We start from the raw sequence: 12,597 nt of genomic DNA, 5'->3' as shown, positions 1-12,597 counted from the left end.
TGCGGGTTACTATGCAAGCTTTTCTGGCAAGGCTAACGGCAAGCCACCTAGCACAGCTGAAAACACAAACCCAAGTCTCACTGCTCCCTTAAGTTACAGACAGCTGATCAAAGCTCCAGCAGACAACACGTTCAAACTTCTCCCCGTTCCCACAGTCTTCTTTCAAAGTATTATTTGCAGGGCTGACATCACCCGGGCCCAGCCGCCCCCACCGGCGGCTCTGATCCTTCCCCCTGCCCCTGCCGCAGCCAACTTCTCGCCTCGGTTCCCTCTGCCCAGGGCCGAGAGCTCCTCGCCGCCCCACCTGGCGCCGACCCCACTTCTCCTGTCCCGGCCTGGAGAGAGACGTGACACCCGCTTTCCTTGGCCCAGGGCAGGAGGGGCGGGGTGCGTCCCGGCCCAGCCTGCCCTTGGGAGGCGCAGGGAGCCTCCGCTCTGCCCGGGGCTCTGCGACGCCCTGCGCTCCTTTGACCTCGGGGCCCCTCCGCCCAGTGAGGGCAGGGAACCGGCCCCGCGCCGGGGCCTGCCTGCCTGCGGGAGCCCCCCCAGGTACTAACCTGACCAGGTCGGTCATACAGGATCCCACAACCACCACCTCAGCGGCCATGGCGCCAGGGGACGAGGCAGACCCAGGCCCCGCAGCCCAGTCAAGGCTCTACCCGGGCCTTGGACCCTGGACCCGGCCTCCGCGCCAGGCCCCGCCGCCGCGGCGGCTTCGCCTGTTGCCACGGGCGACGGGCGGCCCGCAGGGGCCTTCGGCCAGGAGGGGTGCCCCCGGCGAACGCCTGCTGGGAAGGCCACCCCCTCCCCTTCTCCCCTCCTCCCCCTCTCCCCCGCCCCGCTCCGGCCGCGACGAAACCGCCGCCTCACGCCTGCGCGCCGAGGCAGCGCGCCCAGGCACTGTGCCGGACGCCAATATCGCGGCCGCTGAAGACCCCTCCGGCCCGGGAGCGCCGGCAGCGGCGGGGGGCGGAGGCGCGCACGCCGCCCGGCGGCGCGGGAGCGCGCACGCCGGGCGCGGGTGGACGGGCCGGGCCGGGCGCGTGGCCGCGGCCGTTGCTAAGCGGCTGTGTTCCGGCCGCCGTAGGTATGGCGGGGCCCGGGACGGGCCGGGTGAGGGGCGGGCGGGAGCAGCGCCCCTGCCGGCCCCGGGGGAGCGGCGCGGCGGGCGGGCGGGCGGGCGGGCTGGCTGGCTGGCTGGCTTCTGCCCCTGCCCCCTCCGCTGGCGCTTGGGGCGAAGTGGAGGCGGGGGAGCGGAGGCCGCGGTCTCGGGCCGGGAGGAGCTGGCCAGGAGGCGGCGCGGGGGCCGGTGCGGCCCAGGGCGACGACTGGCCTAAGCACCGCCCGGCCGCCGCTCCCGGCCGCCGCCGCCGTGGCGGGGCGGGGCGGCAGGCAGCGCCGAGGGTGGCGGGCCCGCCGCCTTCCCACGGGGCGGCCCCGGCGGCACGTGGGAGCCGCGCTGAGGCGAGGCGGGGCGGGGGGGGGGGAATGCGGCGGCGAGGCGGCCGCCGGGGCGGGAGCGGGGCCTGGTGGGGCTCAGTCTGGTCGTGCCGAGGCTGAGGGAACTTTGAGGGGGGCGGTGGGTTTACCCGGGACTCCGGAGCTCCGCGTTGCCGGTCGCGTTGCGGGGATGTGTGCGGGCACGGCGAGTGGAGGTGGTCGCGGGTCCCCTCGTTTCCCCACACCCGGACGGGCGTTACTGCTGCCCGCAAAGTGAAAAGCACAACCCCGGACCGCCGACAGCCGAGCCGAGAGGGTTGGGCAGGAAAGGTCCCCTCGCACTTCGAGGCCCTCCATCAAAATATTCACCTTTGCCGCCTTATACCTTCACTTTAATGCCCATAATGTCATTACCGGTGGTGGAGGAACCGAGTATGTCGCATCCGGACACTCTCTGGTGCCCGAAGCTGTGCCTGGGATTGGATGGTTGCTGCGAGGCATATGTTACACTTGCTTGAAGTCGTAATGATAGGCTGCTCAATCTTAAAGCACTCAACTGTTAGTTTGTTTACCTCTTTCAAATGTTTTGTTTTGGGGAGGGAAAGAGTCTAGTGAATTTTGCTTTTGTTAAGTCCCTCGAGTTTGTTTGTGTTCTCTTTCCAGCCCTGTGGGAAAATTAAGCTGAGGGAAAAAAATATGTATATGGCAACTGAAAGTTATGAAAATGGTACTAATTGTGTTATAGTTTGTAAAGACCTTTGTTTACAAAATAAATCGATGAGTTTAATTGATAGCGACCCATTAAGTATTGTGTGTCTGGCTTGTTATGTAGAAGGTATTGTGGATCTTAAAGAATTGATGCAATAAAACCAGGAAAAATGCCTAGCAGTCATTTCTATCTTGTTTTGACAATATCTGCATATTGTATTAACAGAAAGTTAAGGAATATCGTTCTGCAGTTCATTTTGGAAGGTGTGTCTGTTGAACTTTGATCACCACCTGTATCTCTTAGGTCTCACAATTCTACTCTCATAACACTTACAATCCCCTTAAAACGTGTCATTATCAGAACCAATTCTGACATCTTTGTGTATACCTGTAAGATTGCTAGAAGGATAGCTTGTTTTTCAGCATATTTTTGATGGTTTAAGAAGTTCTTAGCTTCTTCAGTCCAGCGGCCCCTCTGCTTGAAATTACTGCTTCCTACAGTAGAGGTGGCAGACTGAAATGCGCGCCCTGTTTTAGCCACTCTTGTGCAAAGTATCATTTTAGTTTAAACTTATTTTTATTAGCAGTTCCATCTAAGCCATTGGACTTTGCATTGAAATAGGTCAAGTATGGGCTTGTATTCTCTCAGTTCCTCTGGGGAAAAATAAAGGTGAGCAGGCAGTAATTTTTGGTAGAAAAGTAACAAACAGGAGGTAGCATCTTAAATTGCTGTCGGTGTTTGCTAAGCAAGCTTAAGTTGTTGCTCATTGTCAATTACAGCAAATCATATGTGAAGAGAACATGTTATATGTTAGTATTCAGCTTCTTTGCTGCCATAAAATGTAAGAGCCAGTGTATTAAAGATAATTACTGTTTTTAGGAAGTCTTATTTATTAGTCTTTTTGTTTACCTTAAAGTGCCTGGCCTTTGCTTTATTCAGATGTATTCTGAATAGCTCGGATAAATACTGTTTCGTGCTTCATACTAGTTCAGTGTGAATGACTTTCATGAGAACAAAATGTGTAATTTGAATGTTGCTATCAGTTTGTAGAATATCCGTTAGTTACCAACTAACGCTTGTAAACTGAGTGTTAAAAACAACAACAAATTGCAACTATTGCCATGAGTTGTTCACACTCTCTTCATAGAACACTTACTAATCCAGCAGACCACATGCAGCATTCTGTAAGGAAGTAAATACAGTATGTATTGGTGTTTTTCAATTAAAGGAATGTTTTAAAAAAATCTCTTCGAATGGTCAGAGTTTAAGTACAAGCTCTTCTGCTCTACTTGTTGGTGGCACGTTTCTGTTACCTGGAGTCATTTGTGGCTTTGTTTTCTAAAGCTGTCAAGTTCAGTTTATTTTCAGATTAAACTCTATGCCTAAGAATATCATCAAATATGTTAAGTTAGCATTTTAGTAGGTTACTTACCCTGCTTTTCTCCCACTTCTTCTATCATGATCTGTTGTTGTCCACATACTCTAGCCTTTTTGTGGTGCAACGAGTTAAAATGTGTGCATGCTCAGTTTCTGCATTTCAGTTGAAAAGCAGCAGGTTCTTAAAGTGTGCTAACTTAGTAGCCTAGCTGATTTAGCATAAGGTCACATATTTGCAAGCACTTCTGAAAAAGCTGTGCTTAAAATGTGTGTACCTCAGCTTCCTGATCTGCTTTGTGAATGAAGGTGCCTTTCAAAGAGTATGGTGATACCTCTGAAAGAAAAGAAGTGTTAGCCTTTAAAAGGCATTGTGAAATGCTGTAAATAGCTACCTGAGAACTGTAAAAGTAACACTGATTATGGTTACACTACGGGTATTAGAAATTACAGATGAGAATATGGAGAGATAATCAAATCCTTGGTCCCATTGCAATCAGTAATGTAAGTCCCATTGATTTCAGTGGAAGCAGAACAAATGTGGCTTGTCAATTATAGACTCCTAATGGAAATGCTCAGAAGAAGGGCTAGGCTACGAAGTGTCAGAATGGCCCTCAGTTTTATTTCTCTTTCTAGGACATTAGTCTGTTTTTAAGTTGACAATGAATGAATGGGCTTCATTGAATGTTGCAGAGGTACAAGGAAAAAAAAAATTACCTGTGCTTATTTTTTCTTTATAAACCTGCGTACACTTCATTTACTCTACACTTCTGATCCTTTGCGTGCTTAGCTTTTTTCTTTTGATGTTTGCGGTGTGCGTGTGAATTTACATGAAATAAGTAGGATATTTTTTGATTATATTTTCCCCCCTTACCATCCTCGTGCAGCTCAAGACAGAAGGAAAGAGGAACATACTAAAATGTCACCTGAAGTTGCCTTGAACAGAATTTCTCCAGCCCTCTCACCCTTCATTTCCAGTGTGGTCAGAAATGGAAAAGTAGGACTGGATGCTACTAATTGTTTACGGATTACAGACTTAAAATCTGGGTAAGTGAGTTCTTCATCCGAAAAGAATATGCAACCCCTCACAGTTAGGATGTCTTTTCAGGACTGAATTTTACTAAATTCATGTGTGTTTAAGCATTTCCAATATATATGGAGCTGACATACTAGCTACATTTTTTTTTTTTTTGGTCTCACTACCATTTTGTAGTTTGGGAGACTTAATTTGTCATATTGTTGGCAATAATAATCTTGTTAAAACACTTTCATCGCTGCCACTTGATAGTGCTCATCTGCAGCAGTGAGATAAACACTTTTTCCTGTTGTTGATCACTTGCTTACTCAATCTTTTCTGTAAATTAAAAAATGGAAGATTTATATGACCTTACCTGTAGTCATAAATAAGAAAAAAATTAACTTCTCCTTCATCTCATCAGTACATTAAGTGGCTGTAGGGCCAAGTGTTTGGAATAGGCTAAGCTACTCTTTTTATTTTTAATTCCAGAAGGGTTCATGATAATAAATATGGTAATAAAAGTTTGGGATCCACACGTACATAGGGACTCTGGTGTGTAACCTTGTGAATAATAGATGTGGGAAGTGAAATGCTTGAAGTAGAATTCACTTTAGGCATTGTGCAGAGAGGGGAGACTCCCAAGGTGGCTGATAAAAGAATACTTGAGACATGTCAGAAATTGCTGTATTCTTTTGGAGTTGGGCATCTAACAGCATCCCTGATTCAGGTATTTATTTGATACTGGAGTTCATAGCCTGACGTTACTTCAGCTTAAGGTGTCTAAATCACTGCTTTTGTACAAACTACTCCTTTGTGGATCATTTTGAATGATAGCTTAACCCAAGTGATCTTGAGAACCACCACAAACCACTGTGTAAAATTTAGTTCTGCTGAAAACTTTGTTTAATATGCTTCTGTAGGCTGCTGCTTTATGGTTTCATGGAGAGTTTGGGAGGTACTTTTCTGGTAGTTACAATGCCTTTTCAGGAAGGAGGTGTGAATTCTAGAGTTAGTTTGAAAGGAACCATTCCTTCACTATAAGGTGCTGTGACAGAGTACAGATTTACTTGGAGGTCTAAGGAGCTATAACTTTGTTATTAGTATTGTCTGGCTTGGCATTTAGGCTTGCAAATTATGTGAGACAGGCTGAGCAGTTATGCGTCTGCTGCTGTTATTTCACGCTAGACCTTGCTTTCTCCTGAACTAGTCTTCTAGGAAGCCTGGGATGGGAGCTATCTTACATTTCTCCTGTTGAATCTGAGAGAAAGGAATACAAGAAAAGGTAGAAAACACGATTACAGTCTGGTTGTGAAGGTATCAGTTTGTCGGGAGGTAGATAAAGGTTTTGCTTTCTGCCCACTGAATGCTTATGCTGCCTGCCTTTAAAATAATAGATATTTTCTATAAAATAATAAGTGTTTCCTAGGTGACTCTTTTCAGAGGTATTTTTAATAAGTGTCTAAAGTTTTTGGACAGTGATCTTACCAAGAAGATCTTGAATTTACTTTGATAAATCCTGAATGTTGTCCAAGAGTTCATTCTTTAAAAAACTAAAAACTGCCCCCAATTGCACCTGTCACCCAAACCCAGTGACTCAAATTGTGTAGTAACTGTGTTGAACAGGGAGCCTACAAGGCAAGTACAGCACCTGACAGAGGTTGTGCCGTATCTTGTTGAAAGCACAGGCTCAGATATATGCAAGTGCTAGCAGTTTTGGTTTCGTTTTTTTTTTTTTTTCCCTCCTCTTGTTCTGGAACATAGAAATGAACCTCCTTCTTTATGTTGAGGCTTTTTATGCTTGAGGTTATTAGGAGCTGGTGTTGGGATAATCAAGATTCTGCATTTAGTTGAGAATTATTTTTAAGGGTTTTTTTGTACAAATAAGTTTCTTAAAAGTGTTAAACAGTATTTATTAGCAATTGGTTGAAATGTCTGAAATACAAATTTCATGCATATCAGTTTTTAGGAAAGATTTTTGTTGCTTGTTTCAAATTATTGTTAGCTTATTTATAACAGAAAATTTTGAATTTACGTGTTAGTGAGGCAATACACAGTTCCTTGTGATTTAGTGCTTTCTGATGTCACTGAACAGGTAAACAGTGTAAAATTACTGAAGATGGATGCATCACAGAATTATAGAGAAGTCCCTTCCGTAGCTCATGGTCTAGTTCAGGGGTCTTTAACCTCTGACATAGGAGCCTTTGGGACTCCGCAGACTGTTTTTGAGAGGCCCATGTCAGCTGATTAATTACAGAATCCCCAACCCACCGTATTGTCAATAGACTTAAATTGGTTGCTGTATGCTGCCTCAAAATGAAAACTCTGTAGGGCTCCAAGAGTCCAAAAATGGATTGAAAACTACTGTTCTACTCTACTCCCTTATCCTCACATCATGGGATCATTCAAAACCTTGTATACTTTCACTTTTGTTAATATTTTTAAAGAGAGAAATGACAATGCAGAGGAAAGAGCAGGCAGAGGCAAATGTAGGTGATAACTGTATGAAGTAATGGAATTATAAGGATATAGAGGTTGAACAGGAGGAAAATGAGGAGAACAGTTGTTAGAGAAATGGGGATGAGATTCAGGACATTAATTGCAAAACTCCCTTCAGTTTCAAGGGGCTGAATTAGGCTTTAAACTTAAAAAGTGGAACAGGAATGTGAGGAAGAGGTACTAGATTAAATGTTTGAAGTTTAATAAAAAGCAGTTCTTGATCTCAAATGAATATTACCATTTCTAAGTAGTATCAGTTCAGAAACTTTGCTTTTGAATAGTGATTGAACATTTTTTGACACGTGAAAGGGGCCTTAAACCCATCACTTCCATAGCCTAGCTAGAGTTTATTACAGAACATGCAAATGTTTTATGTTTTAACTGGTGTGTTTTGTGGAAGATTTTTAAGAACCAAATAAATACAATTTTACTATAACCTCTAAGATGTTAAAATACTTAAGGTAACCATCTCAATAGCTATTAACTTTGGAAATGGAAACATCTGGAAGCTTCTGGGTCAAGGGGAGGAGCTGCATGGCTGTTCCTCTATCATGTACCACACTGTTACTCTGATAGAAAATCAGGGGTTACTGGGGTTACTCCAGTTCTCTGACTAACCAGTGCTTTACAGTGTATAACAAAACAAAATGTACAAACTGAAGATCCATCCATTCTTGTTTCTTAGGTTTTAGAAACTGGAGCTGTAGTTAACAGGGAATAATGGTAACATACTAAATGCAGTAATATCTCCAAGGCCTTGCCCATTCAGAGCCTTGATTTTGACATTCTCACTGAAAAGTGGAAGGAATTTCCCTTTTTATTTCACCAATGCAAGATCAAGTTCCAGGTTTATCATGTCACTTGATTTTGGTTTGTGAATGGCAAACATTTACAATGTTTAATTATTTGAAAAGTCAGTCCAGATGGTTTTAGTAAGGAATTTATTTTGCACTTACTCTATTTTATTGCTAAGATTGACTACTTAGTTTTGTTGAGTTTTATAAACTGTATTAAAGAGGTGATGTTAGATTAAAAGTATGAAGGATGATGATATGTTAATTTGCTTTGCTTGCAAGTGTGGGAGGGAAATATGTCATAGTAAGGAAATCCTATTGTTTTGCAGTCTTTGAGTATGTAAATGTTTTATAATAATATGTTACAGTTCCATAATGTCTGTGTGTTTTTACAAACTTATTAGACAGTACCAGCCTCATCATACACTTGCATACATTTACATCTACGAGTAGGACCTTCAGGGTCAAGTCCTATTTACAGGAATTATGGCCAATGCTGATGAAGAGCGAGTAAAGAAATGTGAGTACCCCTGAACTGAGCTCAGCAATATGGCAGGACAGGAAAGAGGGAAACTCTTCAATAGAAATAGTAATAGTTAGGTAGTCGAGTCTGCAGAGCTATTATCCCCTTTCTTGCAAAAAGGGCTCCACAGTGAACAAAACCAGAACCTGAGTGTTAGGTCACATCTGAAATATAGCACCTTTCGCACCATTGATTCTGGTGATAAGAAAACCCTGGCAGGCATCTGTGTTGCATTAATAAAAGACATTCTTTGAGATGACAGAGTGGATCAAAGCATCTTAACTCTTGCATAGGATATTACCTTGTTCTAGGCCCAAAGAAAATACTACTGCCAATTGAGTCAATGACATATATTGTATCATTCAGGTAATCTCCAGTGATGTCTCTTTGAAATAATGACCTATCTTAATTAGATATTAAAATTTACTCATAACCAACTGAATTGTGGCTAAGGCGTTTTTCTTAGCATTTATACATATAATCATGGGAAAGATGTTGAATAGGGAAAAGTGATTATTAGGTAGATTTAGAAGTAGAGGACGTTTTCCTATGTGAAGGCTGTTTAATTACTGTATAATGTGGAATCCAATTATTTAAGAGGCTGCTGCTTTTCCTATGATGGGTTACAATAGTCAAAAATGTATCTGTGGTGGTCGTTGCCTTTGAGAACTTTTTTTTTCCATACAGCTATTCGTCAGGGCTCATGCTTGAGCCTCAAATTATGCTGCAAGGTTATTCTTACTCAACAAACTTTATTTTGTTTTTTTTTAAATTACTTTGATGTGTCTCACCAGGCAGAATTTCAAAATGAATACAGTGATTTAAAGCTGCATATATAATTATTCTATTTTTTTGTAGATATCCACTCATAACAAAATTTTAAATTTCATACTTGTTTGCTTATGCTTATTCCATATTTATGAGGAGATTAATTGTGGAATTCTTATGTAACTGGTTTGTAGTAAACCATGTTGGTATTTTGTTCTTTGCACCTCTCTGATTCACTATTGATTTCTGCCTCTTTGCTTCATACTGAGCTATGTTTACAAATAGTTATATTCCTGAAAGAAACCTATATGAAGAGGTCAAAAGAATGTAGTACTGTCTGGAGCAGATTTCAACATACAAATTTACTATCAAGCTGTAATAAGGTATTTATAACTTTATTGCCCTGCTTCCTAGTGAGCAGTGATGATTTACTTTTCTGTATTATCAAGCAGACTGCAATATGCTTTGGTATTTCCCTTTCTTTTGGGTATTTCCCTTTTTAAAGTAAATACGCATTTTATGTGAGTATTTAATGAAATGTTGTTTTTTTAACGGTGAAATACTACTACAATACTGTAGCAGTTGTTTAAAGCTTTTTTTTGATCTTTTGCTTTTGATTAATTTAAATTGAAAGATTCTTCTTCGGTTACTAGAGGAAAGTTCACATTCCGTCATTCCCATTGATATTTATAGGTAGGTTTTTTAACATGCATTTTGTTTATGCATGAAGTTTAACAAATTTGACTCTTCTGAACACAATTACTATGAAAAGCTGTTTTAAAAAATAATCATATTCTGATAAAATGTATACTTGAAAAGATGTGGCAGTTTCTAGAAGAGATATGGTCTTATGAGTCCTTTACTGCCATATTGGATAAGTCATAAACTATTGTTTTGCACAGCGTAGGTCGTTTCATTCCAGGTTCTGATAACAAATATATTTCTTCACTACAAAGAATCTTATTATACTAGAAGCTTGTTGTCACTCTCAAGCAAAATTTAATAGGCTGAAGCTCTGATGGGACAATGTGAGAGAGCTGTCGTTGTGGAGCAGCACTTGGAACCTCGATTTTTCTGGGCTGGTCCAAAAAGAGTGTCTGTCTCCTGCATTTGCTTCTGAATGTTGAAAAAACAAAGGCTGATAAAGATCTAAGTGCATACATTTGGTAACGATTTTGTAAATATTCTCCACAAAGTTTGGCATTTTTTACACCAGTTTTAAACAAGGTGCTTGAAGTTGTTCAGGAAAAAAGTGTGTATTTGTCAGTTTCAAGTCCTATGAGTAGAGAAAGGATTTTAAAAAGTAAAGGTAGTATTAGATAATTGCAATAACTTGGGCTCTAGTTTGAAAGACTACATACGTTTTCCGAAGATTTGTTCAATTTAAATACTGCACAGTATGTCTTTGGTATTTTTAGACTGGGACAGTGAGTGATTTCCTCTTGTCTGACATTGGAAAAAAAACCTGAATGTAGTGTCTATCAGTTTTATGCTTTAATAAAAATGAGAAGAAGCTATTTGATGCCGGTGCTATTTCTTTTCTAATTTGTTTAGAGAGGTTCACATGGTGTAGTACTAATTTATGTGCCAAATACAGTTGGAAAGATGTACCTTAGCAAGGTATTTAAATGTATGTTTTGGATGTCTGTACCCTGGTAACTCATTGAACACTTCTTGAAAGCCAGAGCTTAGGTTAATACATTGTAGATCTCTGTCCAGGACATTCTGCTATTGTAACAGATGTCTGTCTTATTTTTTTTGCATTGTGCATCACTGCAGGAGAAAAAATTCCTAAGACCTTCTTCTTTGTTGTAAAGTTAGCTAAAAATCTAATAATTGGGTTACCTGGTCCATTTTCTTCCCCTTTTCCAAACCCTTGCATCACACAGATGCAGCATTTGTTTAATGTAAGCTGGACGGATCTCTAGCATACTGTGGATTTTGGATGCATACTACATTTCACCAGAAGGTGAGAACAATTGGCTTTTAAATTTTTATTCTGCTGGTGAGTAGAGAAGAATATATTCCTGGATAGCTGGTCAGTAAATTCTTCCAGCTTTACGTACGCAATTACACTTCACATATGCCTGACTCTTTTGTATGCGTATACACATATATGGCATACCATTAAGTAGCTAATGTACACTTGTAACAAAGCTGAAGCAAAAGATTATGATTTTTGGTTTTAGCCTGTTTTTTTGCACTCATGGTCTGATGAGTTTAGGGGCTTTAAAACCATAGGAGATGATCAGAGGCTCATCTTGACAGACCATTACACAACACTGTTGAAGACCGGATTCTGCCACCTTTATATTACAGCCAACAGGAATCAATGGGAATACTTCTGTGCGTCAGTGATAATAAAGGAAGCAAGCCCTTAATTTTTGAATACAGAACCTGTACACTACTTTGTAACTACACAGTCATTCTCTAACTGTAGGAAACCAAAAAGCGTACAGGCTTTTTCTTATAATGTATTGGTCACTATGTAAGCCTGCATACAAATTTTCAAAGGGAAGTTTCATTACCATAAGAGTCTCTTTTGTTGGCGCTTAGGTTAACGTGCCTCTATTGCTGCCTTTTTAAATGCACACTTATAAATACTTTGTGAGCTTTTGAACCATCAGTCATGGTGCTCACTCTTCATAATTTTTCTGACTGTTTGAGTAACTCTGTCCAGCACTAAATTTGAAGTATAAGTTTAATATCTCAAATTCAACTGGAGACAGAATAACTACATCAATGCTATGCCTGAGCTGTTTTAATCTGTTTCTTGAGATACTTAGCTTAGGCGTTTACATGATGCTGCACTGCACAGTCTAGTCATACCTTAAGCAACTATTATCTAATTGAAAGTGAGCATGTGAAAAGAATACTTATAGCTCTGTGTCTAAGTGAACAGAGTTCTGTTTGCTCTTGAAGTTTATATTTTAATTGAAGATATTGAATTTGGTCCTTGAGGTAAAGGTAAATCTCCTAAGTAATACATAGAAAACTAAAAGTTGATAAAAGGGAACATATTTATTTTCTTTTTCCTGAGAGAAGGGAATTAATATGTCTGAGGCAAACCACTCTGCACTGTAGGCCGCAAGTTCTTTTCTTTGGAATTTGTGGTATATGGCTGACAGAATAAAAGTAGACCACTAGGACTGAGTATTTTTATAATTGTAAGATAAAAGAATCCAAATGAAATTCAGTTAATTAAAGGAAATTGCAGGATTCCATTATGGAGAAAAGGTAAAAAAAGCCAAATATAAAAATTTATAAAACTATATTTTCCTAAAAACCCCCACAGATTCCTGTGCATCACTGAAATAATGTTTTCAAACCAAAAATGTGACAGAGTACTTGTTGCTTTGTTTTGGATGGTCAGTTCTTCGTTCAACAGAAAAACTTGTTTGGATTATTCTTGTTTATAGTTAGGGTTGCCAGTGACCTTTCAAAATGTCTCCCACTTGACGTTTTTCTTTTTTGC

General features: G+C 41.4%; 2 protein-coding genes across 3 annotated transcripts in view; one reads left to right on the top strand and one right to left on the bottom strand.

Annotated features, from left to right (window-relative positions):
- RBKS (ribokinase) overlaps positions 1-737 on the bottom strand; it is a 69,653-nt gene extending 68,916 nt beyond the window's left edge. For both annotated transcript variants that reach the window (XM_054196547.1, XM_054196548.1), the window contains exon 1: positions 558-737. In XM_054196547.1, the coding sequence (XP_054052522.1) occupies positions 558-607 (50 nt within the window). In that variant the 5' untranslated portion in view covers positions 608-737. The remainder of the gene's footprint in view (positions 1-557) is intronic.
- Positions 738-977: 240 nt separating this feature from the next.
- BABAM2 (BRISC and BRCA1 A complex member 2) overlaps positions 978-12,597 on the top strand; it is a 178,351-nt gene continuing 166,731 nt past the window's right edge. Inside the window, exons 1-2 of the mRNA XM_054196545.1 lie at positions 978-1,087; positions 4,411-4,570. Coding sequence (XP_054052520.1) covers positions 4,443-4,570 — 128 coding nt within the window. The 5' untranslated portion in view covers positions 978-1,087; positions 4,411-4,442. The remainder of the gene's footprint in view (positions 1,088-4,410; positions 4,571-12,597) is intronic.

The sequence above is a fragment of the Rissa tridactyla genome, chromosome 3, assembly GCF_028500815.1.
Source record: "Rissa tridactyla isolate bRisTri1 chromosome 3, bRisTri1.patW.cur.20221130, whole genome shotgun sequence".
Classification (NCBI taxonomy): domain Eukaryota; kingdom Metazoa; phylum Chordata; class Aves; order Charadriiformes; family Laridae; genus Rissa; species Rissa tridactyla.
The sequence above is the reverse complement of the archived record's forward strand: the minus strand, read 5'-3'. Positions and strand labels throughout refer to the sequence as shown.